We start from the raw sequence: 18,429 nt of genomic DNA, 5'->3' as shown, positions 1-18,429 counted from the left end.
TATATATATATATATATATATATATATATATATAAATTCATATCTTTTTTATATTAATAATGTGAACTTAAGTATGTATATTATCCTGTAACTTTTTAAACCGAAAACTTGTCATAAGTATATTTCCTTATTAGGCTTCTAGGAAAGTCAGAGAGCCATGGATATCTGTACTTTACTATTTCATCCTGTTGAGAAGTTTTCTAAACGCTATTAAAAAGATAGTGAAGAGGCTTATCTAGGAAGAAGTTGTCATGGCCGTTGTCAAAGAGGTTACTCTCTGTGTTCTCCTCTAGGATTTTTATGCTTTCAGGTCTTACATTCAGATCTTTAATCCATTCTGAATTTATTTTCGTTTAAGGTGTAAGAACGTGGTCCAGTTTCATTCTTTTGCATGTTGCTTTCCACTTTGTTATATATGCACAATGGAATATTACTCAGCCATAAAAAATAATGAAATCTTGCCATTTGCAATGACATGGATGGAGCTAGAGAGTATTGTGCTAAATGAAATGAGTCAGAAAAAGACAAATAACATACTTCACATATGTGGAATTTAAGAAACAAAACAAACAAACAAAGGGGGAAAAAAAGAGAGAGACAAACCAAGAAATAGACTCTTAACTATAGAGAACAAACATTGTGGGATGGGTTAAATAGGTGATGGGGATTAAGAAGTGCACCTGTTGTGATGAGCACTGGGTGTTGTATGGAAGTGTTCAATCAGTGCATCGTACACCTGAAGCTAATATTATTCTAACTGGAATTTGAATAAAGACATAAAAAAAAATAAAAAAGATAGTGAGGAGACATTAAAGAATCACTACACTATGTTTTTAGCTACATTAGTGAATCTGAACATTATTTGTGCAAAGCTGCTAGAATGTGATTCTAAGATCTCCAGTCATTGTTTCAAACCACACATGCTGAAGTCATTCTGTGTGTTAATCTGTGCAGGCCCCCTTCAAATGTGAGGCGATATGATTGGACAAAGACAATGTTAAATCCTGTATTCTTATACCTAGCTAGTTTGAGAAAGTATCAGTAACATAAAGGCATCTTTCCCAGACTTTGAAAGAAACCATACTATGTTTTATCTGTTTGAAATCAGATCAACCTTAAAAACTATACTGATGCATTTGGCTGGCATCACATAAGGGAGGTTTATAGGCTCCTATAGGACCTGAGGGGGTGTTAAATACCACATGCAATTATCTTTTGCAATGTTTACACTGAAAGATGGAATAGAGATATGAATATTTGGCAAGTTATATGTTTTCCTTTAGAGAATGAGATTAAATCAAATGCACACTCAGACTTACCAAAACTAACCTTTTTTGCTCTCTATTCTGATGCCTCCTTGACTTAGATCTTCTTTTAACCTAAGATGTAGTTCACAATGAGGGAATCATCAAGTGACATGTGGACAGATTGGACGCTTGGGTTTTTGCTTTCTGGGAGCTACAACTTTTACTGCATTGAGGCTCTGGCCAGCCTTAAGTAGCAGGAAGTGAAAACAATGGTGGTGCCTGGGTGGCTCTGTTGGTTGACTTCAGCTCAGGTCATGATCTCCTGGTTTGTGAGTTTGAGCCCCATATCAGGCTCACTGCTGTCAGTGCAGAGCCTGCTCTGGATCCTTTGTCCTCCACTCTCTTTGCCCCTCCCCCACTCGTGCTCGCTCTCTCTCTCTCTCTCTCTCTCTCAAAAATGAATAAACATTACAAAAATTATGGGCGTTTTTTTACAGATCACATCATCTTACTAAAGGTATGATCATTAAGATTTACTAGTTATAAAACTGATCTCAGAATTATTAAAAATCAGAATAAAAATGAAATATTAAAGTCACAATTATAAATGAAATATTATAATTTTAATAGCATAAATAATTAAGTATTTTATAAGTGTTTTTTTTTAATTTTTATAGTGCTAACAATAATGATTCCATTAAAAACACTGATGCAGATTCAGTGTCTCCCTCTCTCTCTGCCCCTCTTCCGTTAGCACTCTGTATCTCTCTGTCTCTCGAAAATGAATAAAAACATTAAGAAAAATTAAAAAAAACCCCACTGATTGCAGAGCAGTAGTTTGAAAATTCCATGTCACATTATTTCCCAATCCTGAACTTGATCACATACTTTTTATTAGTTTATGATTTGCTATGACCAAATGAGTAATACCTACCTTTTTATTTTTGTGTTTTCACTGGTTTCCAAGCTACCTTTTTTGACTGTGAGTTCTTTACGTATCTCCGTGGTGTGTTTATCTTCCCTTATTTCCTGTCCTTCTAGCACCCCAGTGTGACCTACATTAGTTGATTGACAAAGTGAATTTGAGGGTATTGGACTTGCTCTATTGCAACCCCTTGTCTATCTCAGGGCCCACCGAACCACATTGGTGCTTTGATTTTGGCCCATATTTCTACTTCATTATTATTGTTGTACATGATTCTTGTAATCTTCAACAAATACTTTTCTCCCTCCTACTCCATTTGATCTCTCATGCTTACCTTAGTGGAGAGAGCGACTTGCCATAGTTAAGAACTATGTAGTCAGACAGACATGGGTCCAAATTCTGTCTTGTCTTCTTACTAGTTGTATGACTGGGCAAGTTAATATTTTTAAGTCTCAGTTAATTCAGTTTCCTTCAATATAAAGGACAGCTCACCAGGGTTATTGTGAGATTTTGGAAATAAAGCACTTAGCCCTGCCCTTGGTACGTGGTATTCAAGGGAAGCTTCGTAGTCACAGGTTTGAGAAGTTAGTGTTGGAAAGGGGAACTAATTTCTGTAAAAATCAGGAAAGGACAGGTATTGTGTGGTAATAAAGGGATGTTTTAGGAGGTAGGACAGTTGAAAGAGCATATAGCATACAGTTAAAAATAATAATGTATATAAAGTTCTTATCCATAACTCTCAGGTTAGATGTGTTTTCAGAATTCAGAATTTTGTAGATTTTAAAAGGTATGTATATTTCATATATTACATAAGATCTCTAGCAGGATATGGGGTAACATTCTTAAACAAATGGATATTTATGTAGGAAACACTTATATACGAATTTTTATACAGAAGTATTAGCCTCCCATCATTATCTCCCATAAATTCAAGTTAGATAGTGTCACCCAGTGAATTATGAAAAAACGTACTGTTACAATTTTTGAATCTTGGGGTTATGGATAAGTGTTTGGGGTTCTGAAAAATAAAAGGAGATTCTGCATTTTCTTATTGTGAGCCAAAAAGTACCATGTGGGTGTTTTCTGTATTTCCTGAACATGAGGCCATGGATACTTTTCTTACTTCCAGTACCCATGGCTCATTCTCCTTCCCAGATACCCTTGCCAGTTCACTCCAGATTTATTTCTTCTGAGAATTAAGGGAGGGAGTGAAATACAGCTCTCTCAGTAGGAGTTTCCTTGTTGGACATGGAAAATTTAGGTCACATTGAGAAATATTTCTTTTCTTTATTCCTGAAATTTGTTAAGATGTAAAGTGTATAATAATATCTGGGGAGAAAAAGACGTTACAATCAGTCTCCATTTCTTCCTTTGTGGTTAAAAGCCTTGTCCTCTGAAATATTTTAATTCAAAACGTATTTGGCAATATTTGTCTTTAGATGTGATATCCTAACAGTTTTAGACTATGCATATTTTACCTTTTTTGTCTAAATACTTAGGAGCTTTTAGAGAAAGATATATTGTCTTATACTGGTTGACATTGCTCTTTTTTTCATTAATGAGGATCTGTATGGATTTTCAGTTCATTCCTTCCTATTTTCTATTGACTTGGGGAATTTGCTATGAGAATGAAAGTTGTAATTAAATCATAGTTTGGTCATACATAACTGTTAATCAGAATTGATTCTACTATTTTATTTTATTTTTTTTTAGTGTCCTACTAAAACCAAAGCAACATTTGGTGTCCACCTCAAAATAGTAGGAGACTGGACAGGTATGTAGAATATAGAGTTTTAAGATACATGCTTTGAAAATAATGGGTCATATAATAGTTTGCATGTGTTTAAGTAATAGAACTACCAACATATTTAGATGTGTATATGTTCTCAGGCTGTGGTTTTGTTTTCTTTCTTTGCTTATTCAGTTTTGACATTCACATTTTCTTTTTGTAGGATGAATTTTTGCAATTCAAATACCTTCTATATCAATAATTGTTAATAATGTATTGTTTTCTCTGCAAATCATTGGTTTCTGCCTACTTGTCAGATGCACTGGCAATAGAAGGAACAATGAAATCATGTTTTAGAAAACATGATTTTAAAATTAATGGTTGGTTTTACTCTCAAAATAATCAACACCCGCGATTGAGATCACATAAATTATGTTTCAGTTCTTATATGATTTACCTATCATGGTATCGTGGTATTACCTATGTGTACATAGCAATTCCACGGCATCTTTGGAATAATGGTCATTTTTAATAGCAAGTCTATTGATGGATGATATGTTATTTATTCAATAAAAACTTTTGTGTTATCTGAGAGATGCATTGTATTAAGAGTTCTGAGTAAATAAAAAGAAACATTATTCATTCGTCTATTCCCTTGGTTCAACAGAGTAACTGACAAGTGAGTGCTCAGTATATATTAGCTTATTGGCTAGTTGTTTAGTTTGGTTGCTCAAGGGAAAGGATGTAGGTATAAACATGAATGCAAGTATAAATAAAAATATTTTCAAATAGAATGCTAAACTAGGAGTTGGTTTGTGAAAACTACAGGGAATCAGCAAAAGGTAGATTCAGTGTAGTCTAGGGTTATAGGAGCTTTACAGAGAAGATAGTATTTGAGCCAAACATTGAAAATCACACAAGTGAAGTAGGTCATTTAAGTAAAATTCACAGCATTGTCAAAAATCAGAGAAGGTAATGACTAAACCATATTTGAGAAAGGTGTGTCAATCAGCTTAGCAGAAGCAAAGATTTTGTTCTGGGGAATACTATGGAATATCCATTTAGAGTCAGCTTGGTAAAGATTTTGAATGCCTTAACAAGATATTAAAATAACTTAGAGGTGCTAGAGAACATTTGAAAGATTTAGAGCATCATAAAAAATAGTATTTAATAATTTGCCAGTTGGATGGGTTAGAATCAAGGAAAGACTAAGACTGGAAAACAGAGAAGAGTCAGTGGGGAGGGGTGGGAATGGGTACAGGACTCGAAGGAGTGGTTTTAAAAGCACAGGTTTGGGAAATTAGCATTGGAAAGGGGGGACTAATTTCTGGAAAATCAGTAAAGAACAAGATATTGTGTAATAAGAAAGGGATATTTTAGGAAGGACAGTTGAAAGAGCTTATACAGTTAAAAAATAATAATGTACATAAATTCTTTGTCTATAGAACAGGTAGCCAGCTTGGAATTGGAGACTTAATGAAAATGGAGAAAATATACAACATAGTATTTAATGGGAAAACAATGAAATTAATCAAAAGAGCTTTGAGCAGTAATGACCTATGGAACTGTGAAACATCAGGCTTAAGTATAGTTTAATACAGTCTAGCTCCATCCATGTATTATACCAAGTGAAATAAGTCAATCAGAGAAAGACAAATACCATGTGATTTCACTCATATGTGGAATATAAGAAATAAAACAGATGAACACAGGGGAAGGGAAGGACAAAAAGAAAGAGAGAGAGAAAGGGAGAGAGGGAGGGAGGGAGGGAGAAACCATAAGAGACTCTTAAAGGTAGAAAACAAATTGAGGTTTGATAGAGGTTTGGTGGAGGATGGGTGATGAGCACTAAGGAAGGTACTACTGATGAACACTGGGTGGTGTATGTAAGTGATGAATCACTAAATTCTGTTCCTGTAACAAATAATGCACTGTATGTTAACTAAAATTTAAATAAAAAATAGATAAAGTTTATTTTATTGCATTCAAGAAAATATCATGATACCTTATTAGAGAAACACTGGTGTAAAAGAAAAGAAAGGAAAAGAAAAGAAAAATGCTGGTGTAGTATGAAAATAGTAATTCTCATGATAAGCCCAGAACTAGTGGATATAATCGCAGCTGTTTTTCACCCGTTTGACAAATAAAGAAAGAGCAAAGTTCTTCTCTGGTAAGAATCCCAATAAAGTAAGAATTAGCTTCAGTAACGAATGGTAATCACTTAAATTCCAAAAATTAAGGGCAACACATTGAAGATATAATTTAATTTATCATGGTAAGAAGAAACTTCATGATAGATTATTACTGCCTATTGTTGTTGAGTTTCTTTATAAAGTTATTTTCTATTGTCAGTAGCTCATTAGAATAAATGATTATCTCATCATTTATTTCAATCTTTTCTATTAGGAACACATAATAGTTTTAATTTTATCTTCCTATTTTATGTACTGTGCCATTGAGAGAGAAAACAGATCATTCTATTCAGAGTTTAGTTCCAGTCATATGCTTTTCAATTAATAGACCTTCTTGGTTGTTGATTTTAAATATTTGTTAACTTGGAAAAAAATGTCAAGCATTCATGCATAGAACCCCTAAATAATTCTGCCACTATCTGGCACTTTAGTTCAAAACAAGGTTTAGCTGCCTTAAAACAATGGAATTATGATTATGGAAGGAAAACTGGGGACATTACTCCTAAGATCAAGGATCATTGGATTTGTTCTAAAAGAATTGACTAAACTCAGTATTAAGAGCAGTAGGGGTAGGAAATACCAAAGGGGTGTGTAACAAGTAGAATACCAGAGGTTTGCTTTTCCAAACTGACAGATATATTTTATAGGTTACTTTTTCTTCCCTGAAATATGTTCTGCCCTGGGCAGGACTAAAGAACAGGTTTAAGACTGCCCCATGGATCATCTTTCTAAGACTAATCAATGATACCCAGCAGTAGAGTGACCAAAAAGCAATCAAAGTGGCTACATACTACATAGCACAGGACAAGTCTGGCTTTTTATTATTTATTTATTTATTTATTTATTTATTTATTTATTTATTTACATTTTAGAGAGAGAAGGAGAGAGAACATGTACGTGAGTGGAGGAGGGGCAGAGGGGGAGAGAATCATAAACAAGCTCCACACTCAGCATGCAATCTGATACGGGGCTCAATCCCATGACCCTTCAATCATGACCTGAACTGAAATCATCAGATGCTCAACCATCTGAGCCATCCAGGCACCCCAACTAGCTTTTTATTTTAACCAGGTCTCTGTTGTACTTCTGAAGTGTGGGAAGAACTCATTAAGTTTGGAAGACTCTTCAAACCTCTTAAGCACATTTCAGGTTTTTTCTTTAAATGATGGGAATAGAGGGGGTAGAGTGAATTACTCAAGTGGATTTATCTTTGACTTAACATTTTGTTGCTTTTCTAGAATAAGTCATGCTTTCCAATTTCAAATGCATGGTTACAGATTGCCTATTGGCTTGATTACCATTCTGACTATCCAGAATTATTTTGTTACTTTTTGCATTAGATGTCATTACTATTGAATAATGTCTGAGATCATGTAAAACTATTGGGTATTTTAATGGCCTAGATAGCAGCTTACTCTAGGGAGGTTTAAGTTTTACTACAAAATCTTTTTATACATAATATATGCATTCCAATTAATCTGAAAATTTTGTCATTTTTCCATTTAGTAATTAATGGATTGACAAGTGGATAAATATGCAACAGAGGGTTTATTGTATGTATCACAGAACAGATTTTCCTTGAATCTTGGGTATTCATTTCCATATTGTCTATTGAAAAATCTTGCTACAGTCAGAAGATATGGTTGACTTTGAAGACTAAAAGTAGGAAAACAAGGCCATGTGACATCATGAATTTGCCTTGAATACATTGATACTCACAGAACAAGTAACCTTACGGTTTTAGTTAAAGATTAGGCCAGAGAAAGAGGTGATAATTCTCTCTAGACATGTTTTATACTTCATCTAGCTGATTGTTTATGAAAAGATTAAAACAATATGTGTGATGTATTAAAAGTATTTTTTTTTTCATTTGGTGAGTTCTTTATAAGTCAGATTATGACTGTATGAATTATAATAATGTTTTTTTTTTAATTTTTTTTTCAACATTTATTTATTTTTTGGGACAGAGAGAGACAGAGCATGAACGGGGGAGGGGCAGAGAGAGAGGGAGACACAGAATCGGAAACAGGCTCCAGGCTCTGAGCCATCAGCCCAGAGCCCGACGCGGGGCTCGAACTCACGGACCGCGAGATCGTGACCTGGCTGAAGTCGGACGCTCAACCGACTGCGCCACCCAGGCGCCCCAATAATGTTTTTATTGTATTAAAAGAATGGATTTTGAACAACTGTGGTATCCATCTTACACTATATCTATCTGTGAATGGCTTTTAATTGCTGTAAGAAAAGCAAAAGATTAAAAATACTCCTATTGAATACCAATACTATTTTAGAGAACATGCCCCCAAAAAACTAGATTCCAAATAAGTTTGAGTAAACTGACCTTTTTGAACAGCACAGATCATACTTGCACTTATGAAATAGCATGGATCTTACATAGTGCATATTCACACAGTGTAAACTTTAGTTCAAGCCCAAAATAAGTATGAATTCTCAATTGCTGTACCTACAAAGGAGTGACTAGAAATACTCTTTTTGTTGTTGATATGACTAGCAAATTACAGTGGTTAGTCATTTGTGGAAAATAACATTTAGACTATTTGTTACTTTGGCTAATAATGAAATATAAACACCTACTGGATACCAGACACTGCACTGTGTCCGGAGATACAGAATTGACCAACACAGATAAGGTATCTGCACTTATAAGGACTATATTCTAGTCAGTAGAGATCTCCAGTAAACAAAAAAACCAAATCAATGTATAATATGTTAGATAGTGATACTGCTATGAAGAAAAATAAAGGTAAGAGAGTAAGAATGATGAAGGGTAGGAGTGCTGTTTTAGATGGGGTGTTTAGTTACATGCAAGGAGATGAGGGAATAAGTCAAGTGGATTTCAGGAAGAAGTGTATTTAGAGTATGCAAAGAGAAAGTACAAAGTCCCTGAGGCAGTAATAAGTTTGGATATTCAAGGAACAGCAAGGAGGCCAGTGGGTCTGGAATAGAGACAGTGAAGGGGTGCGTAATAGAAAATAGATCAGAGAAGTGAGCAGGGGATTGGACACTATAGACTATAGGAAACCTTGTAGTTTTTTAAATTTATTTATTTAAATTCAAGTTAGTTAACATACAGTGTAGTATTGGTTTCAGGAGTAGAACCCAGTGATTCATCACTTACATATAACATCCAGTGCATTTTTATGTGATTGAAAAAAAAGGTATGGTTTTGAAATCTAAATCTGAATCATCATCCATTTAGTTTTAATACATACTACCTAGTGGTTGTCAGGCTAAGGTTATTTATTTATTTATTTTAAATGATTGAGTTTAGGGAGAAGGAAGAAAAAGTGGGGCTTCAGAGCATTGCAGAAAACAGGTCAAACTTTTTATTGGGGTGAGGAATGTATCATCATTTTAGAGATGATTCAGTAGTGGTTTTATCTTCTGCCATATGGTGCTGGTTTACAGGTTCTGGTAGCTTAGGGTCCCATTAGCCTTCATGGATGGTAGTAGCTTCTTTCTACTTTCTGGATTTCTCCATTGTTTTTGATTTAGCTTCAGTACTTCCTTCGCCTAAGTCATTAGTTCCCTGCATTAAATTCCTTTCACTTAAATCGTGAAGAGTTCACTTAAATCATTCCTGGTTTTGGTTGGATTTGGAGGTCAGCGAAGCCTTTTTGAACAGAACTCTGAATCTGGAGAAGTAATAGTGGGGAAGATAAGAGGACATGTAAAACCCTGAGGCAGTCCAATGTCTGTGTTCAAGGACCAGTTAAAACTGGAATGTTGTAGGAAATAAAATCAGAGAATACCCATGGACTGGATATGGTAGGCTCTTATAAACTTCAATTTTATTATAAATGTTATAGAAAATCATTGGAGGATTTTGATTTGGGTCTGACTCACATTTTAAAATGGTAACTGTGGCTGCTGCATAGAGAATATGATAGGGGTAGACAAGAGTGGGAATTAGAAGATGAGTTAAGAGAGAAGCTCTTGCTGCTGTCTAGACAAGAGAAGGTGCTGGTATGCGTAGGGTGATGGTGACTGGGTCATGAAGAGTGGGTGGATTCTGAGGGTATCTCACAGCTGTTGTTGAGGGACTGGAGGTGGGATGTAACAAGAGTTAGGAATCAAAGACAATTTAAGGTATTTAGTATCAATAGGTAAGTGGACAGTGCTTCTGTGTATTGAGATAAAGAACATTGCAGCATATCGGAGGCACAAGAGTGGACATTCAAATTCAGTTTTGTACATTTTAAATTTGAGATGCCTCTTAGACTTTCAAAAAGTAACGTTGAATTTTACATTGTATATATTATATATCAACATTGTATGTATTTGCACTGTATACCATTACATTAATATATCTTTTTTTTTATAAATTTTTTTTTCTTCAACGTTTTACTTATTTTTGGGACAGAGAGAGACAGAGCATGAACGGGGGAGGGGCAGAGAGAGAGGGAGACACAGAATCGGAAACAGGCTCCAGGCTCTGAGCCATCAGTCCAGAGCCCGACTCGGGGCTCGAACTCCCGGACCGCGAGATCGTGACCTGGCTGAAGTCGGACGCTTAACCGACTGCGCCACCCAGGCGCCCTTTTTTTTTTTTTTAAATTTTTTTTTTCAACGTTTTATTTATTTTTGGGACAGAGAAAGACAGAGCATGAACAGGGGAGGGGCAGAGAGAGAGGGAGAATATATCTTTTATAGAACTTATGTACATTTTATATGCCTGCTTTACATTCTTAAAATGCAATTACAGATATTATGTACACAAATAACTTATAAAAATCAATATAATGTCCTAACCTTAGTATAAAGGAGCTATTAAAATAAAGTCATTTATAGTAAATGATTTACATTTCATATTTAAATTTTCAAGCATGACTATATTAGAAGTCATAATGAAATAGGTGACTTAAACCACATATAAAATGGTCATGAATAAGACACTTCTAAATATAGAATCCCAATACAACTGAAATACTATGAGCACTGTTTTCTTTTTGGTGTGATTTTACAAAATAGTGAACTTCCTTTGGTTAAATTCTAGTCACAATAATTTACAATATTACTTCAGTGTACAGGGTGGTTGCAGTGTTGGGAGTTTTGGCACATATTTAGGTGCCAAAAATACAAAAATACAAAACCTTTGCATTTTTTATCATTATAAATGAGTTTTTCATTTACGTGAATGTCTAGCAAGTCATGAAAAGCATGCAGGAAGTGAGACAATTCCTGATGTCTAATGTCTCTGATCCCTACCCTCTAAATTTTAGTAACCACTGATGATCATTGTGAGATCCAAATTACCTCCCCAAATTCTCAAAACTACTCCTACGAGGTGGCACTGTCCTGTCAAGAGTAACTACTTTAAGGTGTGTAGAGGGGAGCCTGGGTGGCTCCGTTGGTTAACCATCCAACACTTGATTTCAGCTCAGGTCTTGACTTTATGGTTTGTGAGATCAAACCTTGCATCAGGCTCTGTACCAACAGCATGGAGCCTACTTGGGATTCTCTCTCCCTCTCTCACTGCCCCTCCCCTGCTTGCGTGCTCTCTCTCACTCTCTCTCAAAATAAATAACTTAAAAACAAGGAAACGTGTACAAATAGAGAAGAACTATAACAGAGCCCTGAGACTTTTAGCATGTAGAGTCCAGCAAAAGTGACAAAGAAGGAATGGCCACTGAGGAAAGAGGGAGAGTTTGAATCCTGGACAGAATAGGCCAATATTTAAAAAAAAAAAAAAAAAAAAAAAAAAAAGAAAGAAAGAAAAAAGCATTGATCAATTGAAACAAATGCTACTGAGAAGTGGAGTAGAGTGAGGACTGAATAAAGACACTGGGAGCTGTGTTTTTAATGAAGTATTGGGAACAGAAGTCTGTCTGAAGTAGGCTCAAGAGATAGCAAGAGAAGTAGAGATGGTCCATATAGACAAATCCAGAGATATGTTGGGGGCAGCTCCTTTGAGTTCATTGGGTCATTGAATGCTTCTCTTCCAACTTTGTTAAGTGAGGTCATGTTTGACAGCTTTAAAATCATCCACAGTGTATTTATTCCACAGAAATTGACAGACATCATAAAATAAGGATTTAAGAAATGTTTTTAAAGACTTGCCTGTTAAGTATTTGCCAAAACACTACTGGACAAATTGTAAGGAGTTTTGATATAAATGAAATAAAGAAATAAGTCAGTAGCTGAAGGAAGGAGGATATAGAGACAAGGCAGATGTGAGAGCACATACAACATAAATACAGGTACACACACACACACACACACACACACACACATTTAATGTGAACTATTGTAATATGTTTACATACTTCGGGGAACAATGAGTAATGAGAATGAAGTAGAGGGAAAGAGCAGAGTCCACAAGGGCCTTTTAATGCATTTCACAGAAATTGGATTTCAATGTGCAAGTGGAGGAATTGACCGTAGATAAGGCATCTAGGCAGTTCATGCTTCATAACAGATTGGAAGACAGAGAAGATGGTTCCAGAGCATGGCTACCAATGGATTGGTAGGCTTGGATTGGGAAGTGTGGGATTTCTCTTCTGGTTTCTTCTGTTTCCTTGGTGAAAAAATAGTAAGCTTATCACTGAGACTGAGGATGTGGGAAGATATGTTGAATTTTGAGGAGGAGGAAGTAAATTGATGAATGAAGCATGGTAGCCCTTCTGAGATATGCCAATAGGCCTACTAAGATATGTGGTCCAAAATTTAAGTGAGACAACTTAGAATAATTGTGAGTTTTTTCCCCAGGATAGCTGGTCTTCAGATTAGCTACTGAGCAGGTAGGGATATGGTGGTGGTGTTGGATTTTACCAGCGTTGGTCCGCTTCTGATTGAATTCGCTACAACTGTCACCTCCAATTCATTCTCTGCAGTGCAGCCAAAGAAACTTCAAAGCCTGAATCACATTAAATCACTTCTCTTCAATCACTTTAATAGCTTCCCATTGTTCCTAGGATAAAGATAAAAAAATCCTCATAGTGGCCTAGAAGGGCTCCCTGCTCTGGCCCTGACCTACCTCTCATCTTGATTCAATTTGTTTCTTCTTCTTTACACTATAGCAGCACTGGCCTTTTGGTTCCTTTTATTTTGCTTGTTTCCTCCCACCCCATGTCTGTCCTGATCCATATGTTTACAGTACTCTTCAGCATCCTGCTCACCCCTACCCATACATGTACCTGGGATCTTTAGACCACAGCTCAAGAGTCTTCTTCTGAGAAGCATTCTAGACACCTCAATTTTAGGTGTTTGTTATAGGCTGCTATATTTCTTTCCTTCTTAAAATTTTTTTTAACATTTATTTATTTTTGAGAGACAGTGAAACAGAGCGTGAGTGGGGAAGGGGCAGAGACAGAATCCAAAGCAGGCTCCAGGCTCTGAGCTGTCAGCCCAGAGCCCGACGTGGGGCTTGAACTAAGGTACCGCAAGATCATGACCTGAGCGGAAGTCAGATGCTTAACTGACTGAGCCACCCAGGCGCCCCATGCTATATTTCTTTCTTTAAGAGCAGTTATCTCTGTTGATAACTATATAGTCAAAGTGTTATCATTGGTGTAGTGAGTTTCCTCCAATAGACTAAACCTTTTTAGGGTAGGGGGCTGTATTTTTTTTATGTTTACCATTATATTCAAAGGCCTATTAAAATGGTTGTTCGTGGTACATGTAATTATTTGTTAAGAAAAGGAATGAAGAGAGGGAGGAAGGAGAAAAGCAAGCAAGGAGGCAGGCAGGCATATCCCCTGCTTTACAAACACCCCCAACCTATTAGGGACAGGAGTCAAATACATAAACAAAGTATAATGCTGTACTCCCCCAAAATGGAGGGTACAGATGCTTCTGGGAGGGGAATTTAGGAGGCTTTCTGGGCCAAGCAGTGTCAGGGTAAACAGGATTTGTCCAGGGTAGGAGATTATTCCAGGGAAGGAGATAGCTTGAATAATGGCTCAGAGGTGTGAACTATCATGAAATGTGAGGAAAATGTCATGGGTTTGCGAGGCCAAGCTGGGATGGTATGCAAAAGCCATGTCATGGAGGAGCTTGTAGGAACTGCTGAGAAGTTTGGTCTTTTTTTCCCTAAAGATGTTGGTGAAAATTTGAAGGGCTTTAAATAGGAACTAAAGTAAAATTTGCACTTTATATGGATCATCTTGCTGGTATTATACAGATTGAAAAGAAGAAAGACCAGGTTAGAAGCAAAGACACCAAATTGAAGATTTGTAATATTGTCTAGGAAGCTGAGGAGATAAAAAGTTCTATTGAGGGAATGATCTGTGGTGTCCAATTTAATAGGGCCAAACAATACCTATGGGAGAACAACAACTATGGGATTACTGCCAACTTTATAAAACTTATTGGGAAAATGCAGGGGAGAAGTTTGGGGATGGTATAGATTGCTGTGAATTACTGAGTATATTAGAGACCAGTAAATTGAGAAAATTAGTGTGCAAAAAGAAGCATATAGCAAATAGGCTTATTTCTAAATTCTTCCTATTTCTAAATTCTCCCAGATCTGAGAGTGACTGAATTTATAGTGTGGTCTGGCCTGTGATTCGTAGGAGATAAGTAGCAAATACATATGCAATTCCTTGTGTATTTATCTAGGTGAGTCTGGGTCAGGATGAGGATTAACATATTATGTCTTAATGTATATATTACATGTATAAGGGAACACTAATTCTGGTCTGATGTGAGTCTATGTGGAAATCATTGAGGACAATTAATTAGTTAATGTGATGTCATTTGATATAATGCATTTGCTATTATAATATGATAAATAATTCAATAAATATAAAGTGGGGTTAAATTTCACATTCCATAGCCTCAGAAATCAAGGGAAATTTTCTATCAGGGAAATGAGTAATTTATATTATAATTTAAATGCCCATCTGCTCTCAGAAGAGAGTATAAATTATTTTCCCTTTGGTTTCTCAGTTTATGCACATGAAATCTGTGCTGTCATTCTTTAGTAGATGACAGCTCACTTATAATGCCACAGAATATGTTGAGACCGCTCAGTAAATGACTGGAGTTCACTACTCATTAAGTTTTATTCTACTGCAGTCATTTTGCAACCTCAAAGACAGAGTAAAATGCAAAATTTTTGTTTTCTAGCCAATAAAAATTGTGACTTTTAATTCCCGAATATAAGCAAATTCTACAATTTCTGGACCTGGAAATAGAGTTGTTATCGCAAAGTGGTTTGTTTGCATGTATTATTATGTTTTTAGTATGAACTGTTTTGTCTCTAGGAGAAGTTTGGACTTTCTGTTATCTACTATTTTCTGCTTGATTTTATACTATAATATGAAAGAAAATAAGAATAGTGAGGAGTTTTCTTGATAATATAATTTCTTAAGAATGTTAAAAATATGACAGTAATGTACTGGGCAGCCAAGAACATGTATGTCATTTTGCCAAGTTAGTCTAGTGTTACTGGATTAGCTAATTTACAAGAAGCCAGAAAGTCAAGAGTTTTGTGCCATTATCATTATCATGAGGAACATTTTTAAGTATTCGTTTGTTTGATGCACTTGCAAAGCACTTTGTAAAGGATTCTGGATGGATGTAGTTCCTGTTCTCTACACATACTATAATTTTTAAGGCAAAATTGTAACTTGATGGATTGTAACAATCCAGATAAGGTTCTTAAATGTCTTCCAGATGAACACACCAAAGACTTTAAGTATGTCAATACCAAAGGAAGGTGCTTATCTTCTGTGCATTCAAAGGAAACTGAGTTAGGGAATATGGGGAATAGTGTCTGGTGAAAATGCTACTGCTCTTATGATTTTTCAAGTCTAACAAAGGAGGAGGGTGAGCCGTCATTAACAGATGTAAATAGAATGGTAAAATTAAATCCTTGCGTGAAGTAAGATTTTTAGAAAATTTGGAGGTGACAAATAATGGACATGAAATGCTAGAGAACGCCCCCAAATGTGCCAAACTAAATAGACAGTAGAGTTAAAACTGTCTGCTGTATGTAGTATGATGAAGAGCTTAAAAATAGGAGGTGATCTTATTTTTTGTTGGCATTGTACTGAGAAACTAGTAAAATGTCTTGGGGTGCAGCTGTCAACATAATTAGGGAAGAAGGGAAAGAAGAGAAGATCTGTGTAAAAAACTTTGCATATTCCAGCATTTTTAGTGACAATACCTAGTAGAAAGCTATGCCTCTAATTAGAACAAATAAAATGTGTTTTAAGAGTGAGACTGTCCTTTAAGGAATAGTCACGTGATTTGTCATCCTTTTGTCTCCCAACTCCTTCTCATTTATGACATAGTTCTCTGACTTTCTACTTTCACAGTAATAGTGAAAAATCTTTTGTTGATGCTGGAATGGTGGACTGTTCAATGGCAGTTTGAATATCGTGTCTGATCTGGTTGAGATAGTGTACTCAACCATGCAGACTTTCAAGGCTGGCAGTGAGCATAGAAGAAAAAATCAGAGCCAAGATCCAAACCAATAGAATGGGGATTTTTTCTTTTTTCTTTTCTTTTCTTTTCTTTTCTTTTCTTTTCTTTTCTTTGCTTTGCTTTGCTTTGCTTTGCTTTGCTCTGCTTTGCTTTTCTCTTTTCTTCTCTTCTTCTTTACTTACATGAATAAGTCTTCTTATTCTTGCTTTTTCTACAGAGTGGGAACAAAAGGCAACATTTTCCACATTAACTTTCAAAAAGGGGTTAAATTTTTTTTAATGTTTATTTATTTTGAGAGAGAGAGAGAGAGAGAGAGAGAGCGAGAGAGAGAGAGAGAGAGAGAGAATGAACAGGGGAGAAGCAGAGAGAGAGGGTGACAGAGAGAATCCCAAGCAGGCTCCACTCTGTCAGCACAGAGCCCAACATGGGGCTCAAACTTATAAACTGTGAGATCATGACCTGAGCCAAAATCAAGAGTTGGACACATAACCTACTGAGCCACCCACACATCCCTCCAAAAGAGGTTTTTAGTTGTATTGATTACATATTATATTTGTTTGCTTATGTATTTAGCTGGAGAAGTTAGCCTTTGTAAGCAGTCCTCTAACAAAAAAATTCCCTAAGCCTATCAAAGACATTAATTTTGTATTTATTATTTTTACCATACTAAAAAGAATGCACAGAGGGAAAAAACACTGATATAACTTCAATGAGAATTGAGAAACAAGCAATATCAAGAAAATGAAGGATTTTTTTTTTTAATTTTTTTTTTCAACGTTTATTTATTTTTGGGACAGAGAGAGACAGAGCATGAACGGGGGAGGGGCAGAGAGAGAGGGAGACACAGAATCGGAAACAGGCTCCAGGCTCTGAGCCATCAGCCCAGAGCCCGACGCGGGGCTCGAACTCACGGACCGCAAGATCGTGACCTGGCTGAAGTCGGACGCTTAACCGACTGCGCCACCCAGGCGCCCCAAGGATATATTTTTTTAAAGGATAGACTAGTTCAGAGGGACATGCTGTTTCTAGCTATAAAGTCTGAATATTTAAAACTGTTAATTCTCCCCAAGGTAAATTACAGGCTTAATATAATTTCAGTTAAAATAAAAATTCAGGGGCACCTGGGTGGCTCAGTCCATTGTGCATTCCACTCTTGATTTTGGCACAAGTCACCTTCCCATGATTGAGCTCCCAAGTCTGGCTCCACGTCAGATTCATTCATTCATTCATTCATTCATTCTCTCTCTCTCTCTCTCTCTCTCTCTCTCTCCCCCTCCCTCCCCCGCACACACTCTCTCTCTTTCTAAAATAAAAATGAGTAAATAAATCAAAATTCAAAGTCAAAAACAGTATTAGTGCTTATTTGAAAAATCAGAAGAAAATAATTAAAAATAAATTTAAAAATCTAGAACATTTTGAGTAACAAAGTAACACTGGCCCTATTAAAACATGCTATAAAGTGAAATAAACTTTACAAACAAGCTAAGAATTTATAAGGCTAAAAAGATGTACTTAGAAACATGAAGCTATTAAGTGGATCAGTTGAGATTTGAACTGAGGCTCATTGTATGCTAAAGCTTGTGCTAATTTACCACACTTCCTCCTATAATGTTGACCTAGTTTAATCTCTATGTTACTAGAACAAAAATGACAAGAAATCTTTTAACAAAAGAGAAAAGATATCCTAGAAACAGGCCCTTAACTATGTGAAAGTATGTATCATAGATAAAGGAAGGTCCATAAATCAATATGAAGTATCAGTTTGTAAATAGCTAAAACAATTATCACTTAACTATTTAAAAAAATTAAGTCTTTACTTTAGATGACCCAGAATTAATTCCAAATATATTAAATATTGTAACATAAAAAAGTTAATCTGTAAAGGAATCAGAAGAAAATAGAAATTAATAATCAGCAACCTTTGGATATAAAAGGACTTTCTAT

General features: G+C 35.7%; 1 protein-coding gene across 5 annotated transcripts in view; it reads left to right on the top strand.

The window, feature by feature from the left end:
- NOX4 (NADPH oxidase 4) overlaps positions 1 to 18,429 on the top strand; it is a 170,991-nt gene that overhangs the window by 86,664 nt on the left and 65,898 nt on the right. For all 5 annotated transcript variants that reach the window (XM_040489588.1, XM_040489587.1, XM_040489586.1 and 2 more), the window contains one exon: positions 3,886 to 3,946. In XM_040489588.1, coding sequence (XP_040345522.1) covers positions 3,886 to 3,946 — 61 coding nt within the window. The remainder of the gene's footprint in view (positions 1 to 3,885; positions 3,947 to 18,429) is intronic.

Source organism: Herpailurus yagouaroundi, unplaced genomic scaffold, assembly GCF_014898765.1.
Source record: "Herpailurus yagouaroundi ecotype Mexico unplaced genomic scaffold, PumYag 180, whole genome shotgun sequence".
NCBI lineage: Eukaryota > Metazoa > Chordata > Mammalia > Carnivora > Felidae > Herpailurus > Herpailurus yagouaroundi.
Note: the sequence above shows the minus strand (reverse complement) of the source record. Positions and strands in the feature narration are given on the sequence as shown.